The sequence below is a fragment of the Balearica regulorum genome, chromosome 18, assembly GCF_011004875.1.
Source record: "Balearica regulorum gibbericeps isolate bBalReg1 chromosome 18, bBalReg1.pri, whole genome shotgun sequence".
NCBI classification, from domain to species: Eukaryota; Metazoa; Chordata; class Aves; order Gruiformes; family Gruidae; genus Balearica; species Balearica regulorum.
Genome location: NC_046201.1, coordinates 3,410,322 through 3,428,270, shown reverse-complemented (window position 1 = coordinate 3,428,270; position 17,949 = coordinate 3,410,322). Strand labels below are relative to the sequence as shown.

The following is a 17,949-nucleotide window of genomic DNA, read 5'->3' as shown; positions in this document are numbered from 1 at the left end:
AATTTTGTCTTATTCCAATGAAATTTCATTGGACTATCACATTTTTTCACACTACATTTTTTGAAACTGCATTTATGAGAATAATTGTTAAATGTATTTTTACATGATATTTCTAAAACCTAATGTGTATTTTCTGCACATTTATTTGCATACAGAGAGGTTGGGGAGTCTCCATCCTTGGAGATACTCAAAACCCAACTGGACATGGTCCTGAGCAGCCAGCTTTGGGTGACCCTGCTTGAGCTGGTCCCGTCCATCCTCACCAATTCCACAATTGTCTGATAAATCAGAGAGAATACTTTCCTAAATGCCTTTTTAGTAATTTGTTGAGACCCTTATTTAGAAAGAAAGAAAGAAACAACAAAAAAAAAACCCTGTTTTTTTTATCTTGCCATCTGAACCTGAATAGCAAAAAAATGATAAAGCTCAAAAAGTAACATTTAATGCATGCCAGACCTTAAGGAAGAGAATCCTTTTCATTTCTATCTCTCTTTTATCTTTTGTCATTGTCATTTTTAGGCTATCGTCGTGCCTAGTGAGTGTAATCAAAAATCAGCCTCTCTACACCAGACATAGTTTACTGTGTAAACCATTCATTAAAAACTGATGGAATAATTTAAGCATTTCTGAATTTTTAAACAAAGGGTGAAGGAAATTGCTTTAATTGTTACAGTGGGAACACCTAGGTAGTGTAGTACAAGGTAATAACTATTTAAACTAAATGTCGTAATACATTTTGTCAGACTGAAATTTATTGGCCTGTAGAATAGTCTTGAAACGGAAAAAAATTGACTTTTTTAAACTAGGCGTTGCTGCAGCTAATACACTGTTCTCTTTACTGGGGAGAGATGGGCCCAGTGACCAGAACTGGCATCCCTCTGCGCTTTCTGTGGCAGACACAACACATACATCATATGTCAGGGCTATTTGGCACAATAAAGGAGTTTCACCCTGATGTCTGAATTTCTTTACTTTTGTGGGTTTGAATCAAATCCCTGAAGTTACTTGAACATAGTTTTTTTTGTAGCTCAGTATTAATAATAGGTCAATTGCAACTTTTCTTGTGGTCATGTTGCTGACAACATCTGTCTAATCTTACTCTCTGTGGCCTCTTGGAACATTCACTTTTAACACCCACACAGAGAAGATATTTCAAGACATTTCCTCTGAAGTTTATACAAAGTAAACAGATTTTTGGGTTTTTTTTCTCTGAAAAGTACTGCACAAAGCAGATCTTTCTCCATCAATTCATGCCGAAATTTCCTTGCATACATTTCAGAACTTCGATGCTAGTCCAGGGTCTTAACCCAGTAAAAGCTTTAAATCGCAGCTTCGTGTTGTATTAAAGGGTTTGTTATTTTGTTTTATATTTAAAAAGTGACAAAATGGAATATACCCAAAGTGGTACAGGTTTGCATGGCTTCAAGTTATCTTAATAATTTGTATGATCCATCGCTTTCACTTGCTTTCTCACTGCGTGCGCTACACACCTAGCAAAGCCAAATTTGTGCAAATTGAGTGTTGTGTAAATGATGATCTAAATTGCAAAACCAGTGATGCTGCTTAATTCTGCCTGAAGAGTTACACCTATCCAGATAATCGCTAAACTTCGGCCCATTGATCTCATTAAGAGCAAATAGCCCTCCTTTTGATTGGTATATTATCTTTTTTAATATGCATTTGTTTTTAGAAGAGAAACACAGAAATATCCACGTAGGTTTTGCTCATAATCATGTTACTCTCTGGGGTCTTCAGGTAGTAAAGCAGATGATAAATAAATTTACAGTAGTTTTAATCAGTCCTTTTCCCTTTCCCCAGTGATTCTAGTGCCTTCATTTGTAGAATATTTTTTATTATGTTAGTCTTATCCTATTAGTAGTTCTAAAAACCCCATTTTTTCCTAAATAACTGTGGCCTTAGTGTAGTTAAATGTTTTTCTACCGATGAGGAGGCCTTGCAAACACGCAAGTCTGAGCACTCTGGTAGTGTCTCTCTGAACTGCCTGTGTGCTGAAGTGTTTTTAGAATCAGACTATGTCATGCTGCTACAGCAGCTTCACCTTAAGCTTGAATATATACATTAGTCAGTGACTCTCCCATACATTAAAGTGCTTTGCTGGGTGATGACTTATATGTCAGCATAAAATTCTGTAAATATGCCTGAAGGATCAAGTTTAGTTATGACTTTCCACAGTGATAAAAAAGGTGAAACAAGTACATTTCAACAAATGACGAGTGAATGATGTAAAAGGTCTAGTTTAAGGGTCCTGGACATTGAATCATGTCCCCACTCTGTTGCTAAGCAGAATATGCTCCTTTCAGCAGCTCAGAAATCATAGAATCACAGAATGGTTTGGGTTGGAAGGGACCTTAAAGATCATCTAGTTCCAACCCCCCTGCTGCGGGCAGGGACACCCTCCACTAGACCACGTTGCCCAAAGCCTCATCCAACCTGGCCTTGAACACTTCCAGGGATGGGACATCCACAACCTCTTTGGGCAACCTGTTCCAGTACCTCACCACTTTAACAGTAAAGAATTTCTTTCTAACATCTAATCTCAATCGACCCTCCTTCAGTTTAAACCCATTCCCCCTTGTCCTGTCACTACAATCCCTGACAAACAGTCCCTCACCATCTTTCCTGTAGGTCCTTCAGGTACTGGTCAGCCGCAATTAGATCTCCCTGGAGCTGCCTTTTCTCCAGGCTGAACCACCCCAACTCTCTCAGCCTGTCCTCATAGGAGAGGTGCTCCAGCCCTCGGATCAGCTTCGTGGCCTCCTCTGGACTCGCTCCAACAGCTCCATGTCTCTCCTGTACTGGGGCCCCCAGTCACTATCCAGTTTAAATTTCAGTTCAGTATGTAAATTTGAGTTTCTTCCTTCTCGCAGTATCAAACTCTAAAGTATCCTTCTAGAAAACTACCACCACCATCACTATGTAAATTTGCAGGACTGGTTTCAGTGCAGTGGAAGACTGGAAACACGCTCTGTTTTGAGGATCACAGATGTGCTTTGTTCTCATGAGTAAATATTTTGGAATGTCATAGTGGAAAACCCTTCCAAATATTTTGTGTTCAGCAATTTTTGTCATTCGCAGCCTTACTATATTCCTTTTTCTCCGCGTGGAATTTCATGCTTGCTAGTGTGTAATACGTTAATTTAAAATATTTCACTTGCACAGCAGAGTTTGCCAATGCCATGCTTGTACCGAGTATAAAAACATGCAAAATACATGCCTTTTACTGAAGAGAGATTTAGCATGCTGTTTTCTTTTTAGATCATAGCTGAACTTAAGACAACCATTTCCTCTCTGACAGAGGAGAACAGCCGGCAGCAGCTTGCCGCAGAGCAGCGGCTCCAGGAAGTTGTACAAAAGTTTGAAGATAAGAAGCAGCAGCTGATTACAGATAATGACAGAGCAATCAAGGTAATCTGGGGATTTTAGTCACTGATGCTACTGGCTGTTTGAGTGTAATTAAAAGTTCTGCAGTGGGCAGATGAAGGCAGGTATCGTTCCTGTTCACACAGCACTCACTCATTCCATTCACTGGACCTTGACTTTGATGTAGCTGATGACTCAGGCTCTCTTTCCTCTAGCTGATCATATGCCTGCATGAAACGTTTGGGTTTGGCGAGTCTAATCCATCCACTTCAGTCAAATACTTCAAACTTTCCTGTTCTCTTTCTTTTAATGTTGACTCAGATATTTTAACATATTTTCAGCACCTTTATATGGTGCTTTCAGTACTTGGGAAGAAAAAAAAGTGAAAAATAGGAGAGCCGGGTTGCACCACCCAAGAGCCAGCAGGATGGCACGGGCTTTAGCTTGGTTTTCACAAGGCGATCGCACCTTTCATGTTTAAGGCTGCGATGAAGGAAAGTACGTTCTGAGGTTCCACTGAAAACAAAGTCTCTGCTAAATACAAATGGAATAAAATAGTTGTTGGTTGTAACTTTTTTCATTAGATTTCTACATAATTTGCATCAGAGTTGCGTTCTCTGGTCTTTTTCGAAGAAGCTTTAAGAGACTACATGTTCCGAATATTGAGACTCTGTTCCTTGCTGCTTTGACACCCTGATTCAAAGCGGCTGCAGAGAATCCTACCTACAGATGCAAGTAGAATTATTTTTTAGACGTTTTTCCTTTCAGAGTAGTAAAGAGCAATGAAAGATTTTTTGAAACTGTGTAATCTGCTAGGGTTGACAACCGAAACACTTCATTAAAAGTTGTATAGAAAAAGGAAACTCCTCTTTTTCTTTACAAAGACATTTACTAGTACCAAACAAAGAATTCTGTTGTTAAATCCAGAAACTCATGAAAAAATGAACTCCTACGGTTTTTCTAACTTTTTGTGCTGAAAAGAAGCCATGGGACTTTTTACATGTGGGAACTATCTGATGTCCAATTGCGGTACAGTTAACGTCATCCTCTACATCTGAATGATTCGCATAAGGAAATTAGGTGGACATTACTATCTCATCATCTTCAGAGTGTTCTTTTTGTTTAATGATTTTTTTTTCCCCTCAAGGAAAACGTCTATCTCTCTCTGTGTGTGTGTGTGTTGAGGAAGAGAATTTTCTTTCTGATCGATCTTTAGTCTCTTCTGTCACAGATATAACCATGTAGATGTTGGCTATAATCTGTTATCTGAACTGAACCACTAGAGGTAGATTTTATTATCACGAGGATCTGCAACTAGTTAAATCACATTATTTTGTGGTACAGGTGGCTTTTTGCCAACTAGGCAAATGTGCTATTTGTAGTTCTCCGCTTTTCCAGTGGCCACCTAGATATACAGAAACCCTGTGACAGTGGAATAGTCATCCATATAGTCAGAAGTATGCTGTAATTCAACAGGTATCGTGCATTACACCTTCTGGAGTTATATATTTGAAATATGTATTTTAGACCGTTTACTAGCTTTTTTCTTAGCACCTGGTGCAAGTGCTACTGTTGAATTTATGGATTCACCTAAACTAAATTACATTCAGTGGAAATAATTCAGTTGTTGGTAACAACAGTTTTTAAACACTAATGATGATAGGTTGTATGAAGTCCTCCATGTAAATCTGTGTTTGGCTATTATAAATTTAATTTTGACATTATTACCTCAAAATGTCTTGAAATACATAAAAACCAAAGGGGAATTCTGCACAGAGTTTCTGAGCAGTGTCCCAGAGAGATTTTAGCCCTGGTGCTGCAAGTATGTTTTGTAAGATTTGGTCAACTTGGGGAGGAAATTGCAGGAGCTGTTATGCTTGGAGTTCTTGAACTTTGTTTAGTATCATTAATATTGTACTTTTAAAAAAAATCTTCCTTTGAAACACTGATTTAATGGAAATTTACTGAAAGCCAGATACCCAAACAGAAAATTCTTGGGAAGGTAAACTGCTGTGTATGCTTCTGGAAGCAGAAAGAAGTGTTTTTAATATTCAATCACTTCATATTTTTAAGAACCACACATACTTCTAGACGAGCATATGCAGAAATACTTTGCTTTTTATTAGCCTGGGGGAAAAAAAAAATGGTTCTGGTGAAAGTGGAATCCTAGATGTCCTAGAGATGGGGAACAAATCTAACCTAGGGCAAGTTGAAGATCTTGAGGGATGATTAAAGAAGCATTCTAAAGACAAAGCAATTCTTAATACAGCATAAGCTTTTGAGAAGGCTTAATATAGTATAAGCTATTGAAAAGACTGTCGTTAAAAAATGGGCTTTTGCTAAATAAAACATTGATTTAAACTAACATTGAGGAACAGATTACAATTTCCTTTATATGGTATTGGGTTGACTTCCTGTAAGACCTTCTGATTATTATTTCCTTTCAAAGGGAGAAATACATTTTTACAGAAACCAACTGGCTCTCAGAGAAGTTTTGGATTTAGTCAGTAAAGTGATATCCAGATGTGGATGCCGTAATACATGATTTTGATGTTAATTCAAATTCCTGACTCTCTCTGCTAGTTAAAGATTTCTAAGTTGTTATTATTTCACAGTTGTATCTCTCTCCTTAAATTTTTTGGGTGGGTTTTTTTTTTTAATAGTATCGTAAACATTAGTGAAAAAGAATAAATTAAACATTTAAGAACATTTTGCTTCTTTTGAGAACCTAAAAACTCTATCTGAGCAACCCTTTTTGGCTTCAGATGGCCTCAGTTTGGGTCAGTTTGAGACACATGCTTAAAGTACTTGGCATTCCGTATTACACCGCGATTTGTCTGGCCTGAGGGCAAGTCAAAGTTTGTGCCATCATAGTCATAAAATCAAGATCAAATTTTGGCTCATCCCATTCCTTTCTTGTGGCTTATAAAGTAACCAATTTGGATGCCATCGCATTGCAATGTCTGATAGCGAAGACCTCAGAAGCAGTGGTCTGACAAGGCGTTGAACAACCGAGCGACTCCTGTTGCTGCCTTTTCGCTGCTGTTGAGTTTGAGCCTGTTGGGATTACCACAGCGCTGGCACAGAGAATGATCCCAAAAGCACCACTCTCCGTGCCGTGCCGCGTAGCTATCTGTGCTTTGAACTTACCGGGGCTTGCACTCTTTGGAGCAGACTCCGAGGACACTGCGATTGGCCTGGCATGGGGCAAATCCAGCAAAGCCCACCTGGTCTCTGTGCCATGCCTCTCCTGTAATGTGCTTACACTTCAAAGATCAGGAACCATTGGTTTAGACCGTAGGATTAGTTGAGAGCACAATTATATTAATGCCCTGCAGATGCTTGGAAAAGCTGCTTAAATTGCCATGTCCGTTAACCCATTTGTGATGGCTTAGACTTGGATTTCAGAAGGCACCCTCCAGTAAGGGTTGGGTGCTGAACTCTTGAGAATGTAGCAGGAGCCACGTCGGTCATTGAAGTATAGAGTAAACTTATTAAGGCTAAATTTAAACTATCTTTCTTGTATCGCGATAGCAATCTCGCCACAACAACCCAGACCTCAATACAGTCAAATGGTCAGAGCATTTACCTAACTTTGCTGCTGCTTTTGGCGGTGGTTACTGGCTGGACTCAGTACTAGCATAAAGTTGATGGCATTGTAGAGATACCTTGAGGTTATTTATGAAATCCCAGCCTTGCTGTGGGGTTTGGTTTTTTTATGAAATCCTTTTGGATCCTGGGACTGAAAGTGTAAAACAGCTCCTCGGACTGGAACGGCAAAACATGTTCAGAGCGTTTTAATCTGGAAGTTGAGGGCCAAGTAGGGACTCCACATCAAAAAGTAGATTCTGGAAAGAAATGGATGATGGAGAGCACGCAGTGACAAACCCACAACAGAAAAGGGAGAAAATGATGCTTTTTTGCCAGAGGAACCACATTTGTTGTTTGGCTTACATTACAGATTTGAGGATTCTGTTATATCCCCTGAATTAACACCAAAATTTCATTAGCGAAACATGGCTTGAATATGACATATTTCAACACTTTGTGTGTCAGCCAGCTTATGATCTGATTAATTCTGTTAATAAATAAGACTTAAAAGATTTCTAGGAAAGAATGTCATATAATAATGTTCCCCTTAGTGTGAAAAATTTTGAAACAGTTGTTTTTCTTTGTTATATTTAAAAATGTTGGGAGGGAAAAACATCAAAAGTGTATTTTATAGCCACAGCAGAACAAAGGAGAAAACTTCTGGTTTAAAATTGTCTGAGCTTATGTGAGCATTGAGCGTTCTCAACATCATCATATATTTGTTAGATGCTGTCGTATCTTGGAGCAAAAAGATAACATCCTTTATGCAAAGGCTGGGTTGAGGGTTTTATCAAAACAATGAAATTTCTCAATGTAGCTATAACCAAATACTCTGCTATAGTTATGCTTGAGTCAGGCCTTGTGTGGGGTACTCTATTTCATTTTATTCTGGAATACTGTTTCCATGGGGGGGGTTACGTTGATGTCACTCTATTTTGGCATGTCGTGATAAAGAGGGAGCGTGGTCTCTTGGCCTTGCTGCTCGGAGCGCCCGTCTGCCGCCCAGCCACCCCTCCGGTCTGCCCGTGTCCTGCTGCGCCAGGCAACGTGCCTGGCCCCGTGTCGTCCTCCTTAGATTTGCATAACCCCCCCCCCCCCCCCCTTTCATGTTTGCTTCCTGCTAAAAGTAAAACAAATTATTTTAAACCTTGGGATGTTTTAAAGCATTCAGAACATTTCTTTAAGGGCACCTGATATCTTTGTTTCCAGAAAGTAGTTGTCAAAATATACTGGTGGTATTTACAAACGTCTCTAAAATGCAGTGTGTCAGAAGAACTGTGTTTTTAAAAATTTCATGAACAAGCTAATTTTGTGCATAGTTATATTTCATTATCAACCATGTTTATTAGCAAATTCCACTTGTAATTACAAATAATATTTTGTATTAAAAGAAAAAGCATGTCAGAGCTATGGGAACGTGAGCAACTGCAGTTCTGCAGCGGTATTTAGTCTATTGTCCTCAAAGTACCTCTTGGAATTCCACCATTGTACTCTGCAATAGCCAATGTTGGGTTTAGTAAGAAACAAATAATTCTAATTTGTTGGTTTAAAAGTCCCGAGCAAAGCTAACTCTCAGCATTTTAGATGTCCTTATTAGTGCTTATTAAGGGAGGAGAGGCATCGGAGAGCATACAACCTAAATTGACCTGATGTAGAGAACAGAGAAGAAGCGGTTTTGGTCCTATCTTACAAATGAGACACTGGAGGGTAGAGCCTTGACTTTGTCCAAGGTTTGTGGCAAAGATGGAAATTAACTCTGGATCTGTGCATCCGTGGGTGCCCCAGCCCTTCTGTGAGAACAGTTCCAGGGTCCAAACAGTAACAAAACTGTGGAGTGATTCTGGAAGTGAGATTGCCCAGCGTGAAAGCCACATCTAACGAGGACACTTGCGGTCCCGTCAGACGCTTTTGAGAAAGCTGGGCCAGTTCAGTCCTCTACCTTTTTGTTAAAGCTGCTGACAAGTTTCCAAGCCATGGCAAATAAAGGGGAAATAATTAACATGTTCAGCATTTTCTTTGTGTTTACAGCAGAAAGACTGTAATGACTGGTTGTTCAGAAGGCTCTGACCTTTTGTAACTGATAGCACTGAGGACATTAATTAGGAAAAAAGAACCTGAAAGCTTGGTGTAAACTAAAAATTAAAATTTAAAACTTCAGGTAAGGTGAAAACATTTTTTCAAGGACTTTTTCTTAAGTGAGTCTTGACTTGCTCTCTTCTCCAGGATACATTGATGCAGCAGGCTTAGCTATTGCAATCTAGAGTACTGTTCAATAGCCGCGTAATAAACTTTTGCCAATAGCACCCTTTTTCTTTTTCTTTTTTTATTTTATTGTATTTTTTATGTTAACTTGGCTGAAGGTGTAGGGGTTTTTTTTAGCTAAGAGTCTCTGTAGAAAGGAGGTCAGCATTTCACTGTTGAGGCTGACACCGACTCATGTCTTATAGACATCTGGTCAGAACGTGCGTTACTGTTTGTGATGGTTCGATGGCCACAGACATGCCAAATTCTGTCAGTCATTGAAGATCTTCAGAGATGTGTATGTCACAAGCTCTCCAGAGGGTTCTCAAATCCATCTAATTGCTTTTGTGGCTAAGCATTGCCATGATAAACTATTTGGCATGGTGAAATAAATAGTTTCAAGGGACCCTCTTGATGTTAAATACATGGAGTCATTTTTCATGGATCTCTATTTCTTTGTCGCTGACTTTAGTCTACAATGCTACTAATAACTCTGCAGTGTCTTTTATTAGCTGGGAATTACAAGGCACCAACATTTGTACCTTAGCATTGTAAAGCAGTCATTAAAATTTACCAGGCAAATAACATTATCTTGCTCATAATTTCCTATATTCTGTTTGATCAGCAGAGGAAATTGTGTCTTCCAAAAGGATGGGTAAATGAAATCTGCAGGGCTTTTTAGGATTTTGCTTTCTCTTTTACATGGGCTCCAATCTCTGAGGCACCTGTTTTTCACAGTCTTTGTTTATATGAATACTAGTTTCACCCAAATTCAGTCTGTTCGAGAAATGAGGGTTTAGCCCGGAGCTTATTGACTGTTGCTCATGCTCCGTCTCTTGATGCCATTCCATGGTTATCTTTGAAAGGCTGTATTGACACATTCAGTATAAATAGTAACAAAAATAGGCTTATTTTTGTGTTAAGGTTAAACAGTTGTTAATCACAACTGAAACTCTGATTTTCACTCCTTTTCATAATCCTATCTCTTTTTTTGTTGCCACAGAAATTATTTCATTGTCTGGAGCATAGTACCTTCCCTTCAAAATTACTGGGTTTCAGATGTTCGGCCAATCAGGCAATCCGAGTGGCTGAGCATCTGTAAGTACTTTATAATATCTTTGACATGCTTTGTGAGGCAAAGAATTGAGTCATCTTTTTTTTTTTCCTGCAGCAAGCTTTGCACTCTGGCATTTTTCTTGACTTTTCATGTCTCAACACATTGAAAAACTTACCATGGCCCACAGCAAAATCATACTTACAAGTTTTATAAAAGACTAGAGCTAGTGCTTGCCTAGTCCTCTGAACTGCAGTCCAGTTTTATCTGGCAGGTTTAAAAGTTTGTATTTTTACTTTTTCCTACATTATCATTGCTGTCCTTGGTGTTTTGCTTTCCCTCCAGAAGGCACTTTGCTGCATGAAGTCATTTTTAGTCTTTTTTCAGTCATAGAAGAGATGCCACCTGACATCTACCAGTCTCCAAATTATGGAATTAAAGATTCCATAAATGCATAATGAAATGTAAAGTCTTATATAGCTGAGCTATCAGCTTCTTTGAATGAGGTGGACTACACTAATTTTGCACTGGAAAATGACGAAAAGGAATTCAAAACAAACCATAAAATTCACCGCTTTTAACTGACAAGACAGGAGTAATAACACTGGATGGGGTCCTAGGCGATTAAAAAGGTACAGAGAAAAGACTCTTATTAGTAAGTGTTAACTAATACTGACATAAGCCTACACAGCTAATAAATAAGGGCAGACAATGTTTATAACTATGATGTAAGAAAGTGAAAATTAGCTTTTCTAAGGCCGCTGTGATGCTCACAGTTTACTGTTGTATTTCAAAGCTATTTTATTCTCCAGAGAGCGCAAGGATTTTATGTAAGGGAGAAAGCGGTGCTTAGAAAGGCAGAGCTGGGGAGATACCCAGAAGTTAGGAGGCAGACTGCCTGGGAGGAAGAGCCTCTGCTCAAAGGTCTGGGACTTTAAGGGGGGGGGGGGGGGGGCAGGGGGGGAAGATAAAACCAAGTGTCTAATGTCCTCCAAACACAGGGCATCTGTAAAACAGTCTGTGCATAGGACTGTGTAGACTTTCCAAGGGCTGTTCTTTGTTCCAGTTCCAGTGAGTTCCTGGAACGCAGCCTCCTTCCCTGCTCCTGGAACAGCCTTGTCTGCAGGGCTTCTCCAGCCGTGTAGGTGGAAACACAATATGTGTGAACTACATATTCAACCAACAAAAGATGGCTGGAGAAAATGACATCTTCAAAGCAAACCTTCCATAGTCCACAAACATTTATTACTCCGTAGTAAAGATTTTTAAAGCCTGGCACAGTAACGCAAGTTTGGCAAATAGAGATTTGGGGATGTGGACCTGTTCTGCTTATCAACATGTATTTCCCTTAGATATCTTTCTTATGGCGTGGCCCATCCGAGGACTGAGCCGGAATAGCACCAGATTGCACGGGCTGCTTCCAGCATGCCCACACGATTTCCAGTATTTGTGTAAACATTTGTTTGCAAAACTGTATGTTCTAATGTAGGTGGTTTTTGGTTTTGTACTAATCATGGTGCTGGCTGCTCTAGGGTTATCACCAGGAGAGAGTCACCGAGGATTTCAGCTTTATGCATTAAACCGCTCTTGCCAAAATTCCTGTTTACTTTAGAAATCTTCAGATTCCATTTAGAATTTTCTGCTGGCTCTCCAGCTTTACATGTAACTGAAACTCAAGCAGATCAAATATCAGAGTTTTGGGGTTTTTTTTCAAAAAATGACTGGCGAACACTTTTGAATGGCAGATCACAGTGAAATAGAAATATCTTTGTTAAACTTACCATTTTCATAATAGTTCGGCTTTACTTGAACGTAACAAGAGAAACCTGGAGAATCCGATACCTGCACAGGGTAACTACTTACCAATATTTAAAGGCAGGGTAGCAGTAGAATCAAGTGGTAAGTAGCACTCTTACAAGTTTTTGGAAGGCATCGCCTTTATTTTCTCTAACAACTTGAGTGTTTTTTCCCATACAAAATGAAAATACCTATTGTTTCCTTAGCATTAGTGAATTAGTTACAAAGAACTACTAAAGGAAAGCAGCCAAAGCTGCCATATTTCTGCCACTTTCCTGCATCAGTGGAGTTGAGAATAAAGGAACTTTCCAAGTTACAGTACTGTACTTGAAAAGGAAAAATAGTATGCGGCGACTTTTATCTGTGTATTCAGTAGATCAGATGGCAAACTCACCCAGACAGCCTAGCAGGGGAGCAGCTTCTGCTTTTCTCAGTAAGCCCTGAGTGGTGTGAAGCAGCACCAAGTACGACATCAAAAGATACAAATATGCATCGAGTGTGAAGTTTGGGGTTTTTTTCAAAACATCTGTCTAATTAGCACAACTTGTATATTTGCGAGTTCTAGCTCTGACTTTCTCACAGTTTCGTGCTCGGCGGAAGTGGCTTTTTCATCTCTCAAATTTGTGTAAGAGGTTAAACCTACAAATACTGTCACCAAACCTGACCCTTCGGATCCTTGATATAAACCTATCCTGTTTCCTTCTAGCATCAATCGCCCTGTTGTGCCCAGCTAGAAAATGTGAGACCTAGCTGTTAGCCAAATTTCTTCTAGAAGAACGAGATCGTTTTAATTGAATATTATTATCAGCCAGTTCTTGTGGTTTGACATAGATTCAAAATGAAGCAGTTCATCTGCTTAAAGAATGCATAGGCACTAATAATAACCTCAGTAAATTTTCGGATGCCTCCATCCTAAGGGAAATTGGTTTGACTTGCCCTTCAGTGCAAATTTTGCGTACTATTGGCAGCCAAAATAGCACTAGAGTCCAGAAACGGGAAAAAACCCCACCAATCTATTCCTGTATATCATACTTCACTCCTTTTCCCATTAAAATTTGTATTGTAAACATTTTCAGTTAGGCCCAGTATACCTTGTTGCCTTGCAGTTCAAGGAAACGTGCCTCTACGTGTTCACGTAGTACGTGTGTGTATAAACAAAGTGAAAAACTAGGTTAGTTTTACTGCAAATATACATTATTCTTTGAGCCTTTTGCATGTGGATTCTGCAGTTAATATGCATACTCCATCTTGCGTTGGAGTTTGGGATGCCTTCCCTAGCAATGGTTATTGTTGCTGATTCATGCATCATCTACACTGTGTTTATTCTCTTCCTTAATGAACAGGATTTGATATAGGATATATTTTATTGGTTGACCCTTGAAAACATGCATGAAGCAGACTGGGGACTTGAGGCTGAAGTTTACTGGGAAGACTGGGAACCTCAGGGCTGAAGCTTTTTCTTAAGCTCTTCTGTGTAGCTATCAACCGTTTTGTGTCTTTGGCCTCTTCAGAAAGCCTGAAGTCCTCCAGCGAGGATGACCTTTATGGAGCAACAAGAGTTCACCTGTTTTCTTCTTCAGGGGTCTATCTATGAAATTTATTCTCAAGAAACTGAAATAAGTGTTGCCTACAGGGTAAAATTTAGGACTCTAAATGAGCTTCTTGGCAATGTCCCCTTCAAAACTGCCAGATGACAGAGGACTGGAAGAACAGTAAAGCAGAGATTAGTCAAGCACAACAAAAACCTTACTCCTCTGACACAACCACTTTTTAACTTTTGCTGTTACTAAAACTGTCTCTGCTTATTTTTAGTTGAAGCTTTCACAGCACTGAAGTCAGTAACTTCAATTAAGTCAATATGTTCATAATTATGAAACCAAATCCTTCAGCATTGATGCATGTTCGTGTATGAATCTAATCCCTGATACAACACAAACGGTTATCTGCGGAAGTGGTGAAGATACCTGTTGGAACTGCCTTCACCAGCTTGGCCAACCAACCAGGAGACCCAAAATTTGTATTTCTAATGTTGAATATGTCTTCTATGTTTGACACCTCAAGAGAAATATATCCTCAGTGAAAACCCTAGATTGCCAGTTATGAAGAATTCATTAAGATCTGCTGAAGTTCAAAGTAAAAAGGCCAGTTCCTCACAGGTCAGGGCAGCTCTTTTAATGGTTCCTACTTTGCCTCCAGCAGCAGCTCACCTCCAGAACCTGTTTATTTTTCTGCCAGCACTGTTGGCAGGTGAATAGAGTCACATCAGATCACCTCATGAGTATTTTTATGCTGGAAACCTATGTTCTGAATATGCCATTTTCCTGGCCCAGCATGGCATGAGATCATGGGTTTCAAATCTGTCCGTGTTGGCTTTAGAAGACACAACACGCAAGGCATCATTCACTTCTCTCTTTGACATCTGCTGTAAAGTCACAGCTCAGCTTTGCACTGGGATTTGCTCTCTTGCAGTTTAGACCATCACAAAGGAGTAATGCATGCTGTGTGGGGAGGAAGGAGAGCATCACTTGATCATGTCCTGAAAAGAAATCAGATCGTTTGTGAAACAAAAATGAATGAATGCAAGTTCTTCTAGAACCAGTTCAGGAGAAAACAAGACAGTCCCTCTTCCTGGGAAATAATTAGTTAGGACATGTCAGCACCCAAAGCTTTATGCAGATATACTGTGGTTTAGGAAAGCACAGCATTTGTGCTCTTGCCAAATGGGCAGCAACGCTAGTCCGGAGTTCATCCGGGCTCCTGAGAGTCAGTCTCTCAGGAGTGCGACATTTTAACTTCAGTAAAAGGTTGTACTAGCTGTCTGTATTAGAACTGTGGAAAAGATGTTGAAGTGCTGTAATGTTTTCCTTTCTATTTTCTACATGACTGCTCAGGGACTGCCATGGGTACCCGTGTGTGGTTCCATGGTCCAGCTTGGCCCTTTTATTCCTGTTGCCAGCATGACTCCTTTCTCAGCCAGCATCCACCCTTCCACCTCCAGGATCTAAACTGGAGGAGGCATGGGAAGAGGATGTGCTTATTCAGGGAGGGATGATGCCTGCAGGCCAGTGTCCGATCCGTTGCACCTACTCCAGGCGCTCTCCGTGCTGCTATTCTCTTCCAAGTTTGTTATGTAAGAATGGGTGAAAGTCCAAACAAGAGAAAACTAAACATGAAAAGTGAGTTTTGTTTGCTTACTGAGAAGCTTGGGAGTGGCAGAATGAAACTGCATAAATAAAAATTCAGGCTACTAAATGTTAGATACCTGCAGGAACACCTGCACAGTTGGACTAAGCCAGAGCTCTGCGGACAGCTTGAAGGAGAAATCCAAGACATGTATCATCTCTCTCAGGCTTCAGAAAAAAGCATTGCTTTTCTCAATATATATTTAAATTCCTTATATTTTTGTATCTAGTGTTAATATCATTTATATCCTCTACAGTTTTGCACTTGTAATTGGGCAAGGTAAAACAGCAATTACTGAAGACCATGTAACAATTTGAATCATATCAGTGGATTTTAATTGTCTGCATACCTGAAAACACCTTTGACCACAGCTGCGCTCTAAGCTCCAAGGAGCAACTCATACCTGATATATTGTTTTCCTCCTTCTACCAGAATAACACATCAATTCTACTTACATTTGTGTAAATCCAAAGAGCAAGGAGGACGCAGGAAAATGTGGAGTGATTGATGGGCAAAGAATACAGTGAGGTTTTTCTCGTCACTGTTAACATTTATACTTGCCTTAAGTGTTTACAAGCTGCTTTTTCCTTTCTGCTGCCCTCTACCAGGTGTCCCCTCCATCCTGTATCGTATGGAAATGTGCGTTTGTAAGTCAAGTTTGGCATTTTGCTGTGGACTCATTTGCCAGCACTTGTCTCTAATAATCCATCCTTCGTGGTGTATGTGAGAGGGCTGATGTCCCTCCTCTCTCTCTGACTTGCTCTTTGCGAAAACTGCCTCTGCAGAGGACAAGTTTGTTTATCCTTCCTTATCAGATCCTGAAACTAGATCAAGATTTATGCAACTTTAACAATACTGGAATTCTTAGTTCTTTCACACTGCACCATATATTGTTTTTCCTACATTTTATGTCTTAATTGTGATAAGGAAACGTTTTTGAGGGTGTGTAAAGTAGCTGGAAAGCTCTGCTCTTTGCATTGCGCAGTTCTAATGAAAGACGCTAGTACATAGCTGCACAAATGAGAAATTAGTCAAACTCTTGTAGCATTTTCTACCTGTACAGAAGCATTCTTGCCAAGCATTTCTGAAACCAGAAGACACCAATCGGGTTATTTTTCTTGTTCAGAGCATCTTGGACGATGATTGAAGTGTATGGTGGATATCGAGTTTTGACACGTGTGATTCAAAAGCCTGAAAGTCCGGCAGAAGATAAATTGCAAAGATTGTTTTAGCTGAAGGAGAATAGAAGTGGCTGTGCTGGGTCAAACTGGAGTCCATCTGTCTCAGTCTCCTGGGACATGGTATCTGGTAGCAGATGCCCAGGAAAGAGTAGAACAACAAGCTGAAGATTTAGGGACATTTTCTCAATATACTTTCCCATTCTCCAGCAAGATGCAGTTAAGGGAGTTGCTGTCTGTATTTAATAGTCTTCGATGGCTTTTTGTTCTGTGGATCTGCAAGGTTGGTCTTTGAGTCCTTGTGCCTTTAGCACTCATGATGGTCTGAGGCAAAACATTCCCCACTGTACGGTTTCTGGGCTGGGAGTATCTTAGCTGCCTTGTCATGGCCCTGTGGGAGTTCCTTGGAAGGAGAAGCAGAGGGACATCTTGGGAAGGCTGGTTAGGTTCACAAGTAACTCAAGAAAAACCTCTGCTGGGTGGAACCGAGGTCCTCTCCTGTCTGTGCATTTCCATGTAAACACTTTTCTGCCACAGGAGAAAGATCTGCTAACTGAATTAGCACAGTCTTTCAGCCATCATTCAGCTCAAAACTGGGTCAAAAAGACTCAACAAAAAAAAAAAAAACCCAAAACTCCATTGAAATCAGATCTGCGTTGTCGCAACTGTGATAAGAGCTCTTGGCATTCCATGAAAACTGTATCTGAGACGCAGCAATAGCTTTGGCAAATGTATTTCCCCCTCTCATCCTCTGCCTAGTTTGCCTGTATATAAATTACACCTAATTTGTTACCTGTATTAGTGAAATTCTCGGTGTCAAAGGATCAAATGTAGGGTGTTTGTTTCAAGTGCAGCTAAGCAGTTGCCTGTCACAGTGATGCTCGTATCAGGGGTCTCTACCGGGGAATCCTCAGGCTGATCTCACCAGGGCTGGCTTGGACGGGCACAGACCTGCTGGAAGTTTGCAGACCAAAATCATCCAATATGCATTGGTCCTCAGAGGTGCAACAAGTGTGACCTGAATGTTTTATGTGATTGCTTGTAAGGGAAGCATAGACAATAAATTTAAACTAGACAAATTCTTAATTTTTTATTGATGATTCCAGTTCAGCAAAAAAGATTGTGCTAGAGCTAAAGAAGTAGGGTGGTGGGTACTCCCAGAAAGGAGTTATGCAGGAATTAGAGTAAAATGTTTTGAACAAAAAGCTAGCAGAAACATTTAAATAGGTTGTGGAGCCTGACGTTGTTCTTTGTTATGTGTGTATATGCCTGTCTATCTAAAATATTCTGTACTAGTATTCTAGAGCTCTAAAATGGAAGGAAAAACTTCTGAAGAAGCTGAAATAGATCTTACCCATGTCTAATTTTGGAAGGAAAGAAAAACAAACAAAGGATTTTAGAAATGTCTAGAAACATTGGCATTATGACAGCAAGTATCTCTGTCATAACGTCATATGATTAACTAGATCAGAAACATTCTGGGATGTTCTGATCAGTTATGCTAATATGTCTTTTAAAAAGTAT

At 39.8% G+C, this 17,949-nt stretch overlaps 1 protein-coding gene across 6 annotated transcripts in view; it reads left to right on the top strand.

Annotated features, from left to right (window-relative positions):
- The window catches only part of CEP112 (centrosomal protein 112), a 172,143-nt gene that overhangs the window by 126,505 nt on the left and 27,689 nt on the right, over positions 1 to 17,949 (top strand). For all 6 annotated transcript variants that reach the window (XR_012838207.1, XM_075770279.1, XM_075770277.1 and 3 more), the window contains one exon: positions 3,277 to 3,426. Coding sequence is in view for 5 of the 6 variants with exons in the window: in XM_075770279.1 (XP_075626394.1) it covers positions 3,277 to 3,426 (150 nt within the window). In the remaining variant the exon portion in view is untranslated. The remainder of the gene's footprint in view (positions 1 to 3,276; positions 3,427 to 17,949) is intronic.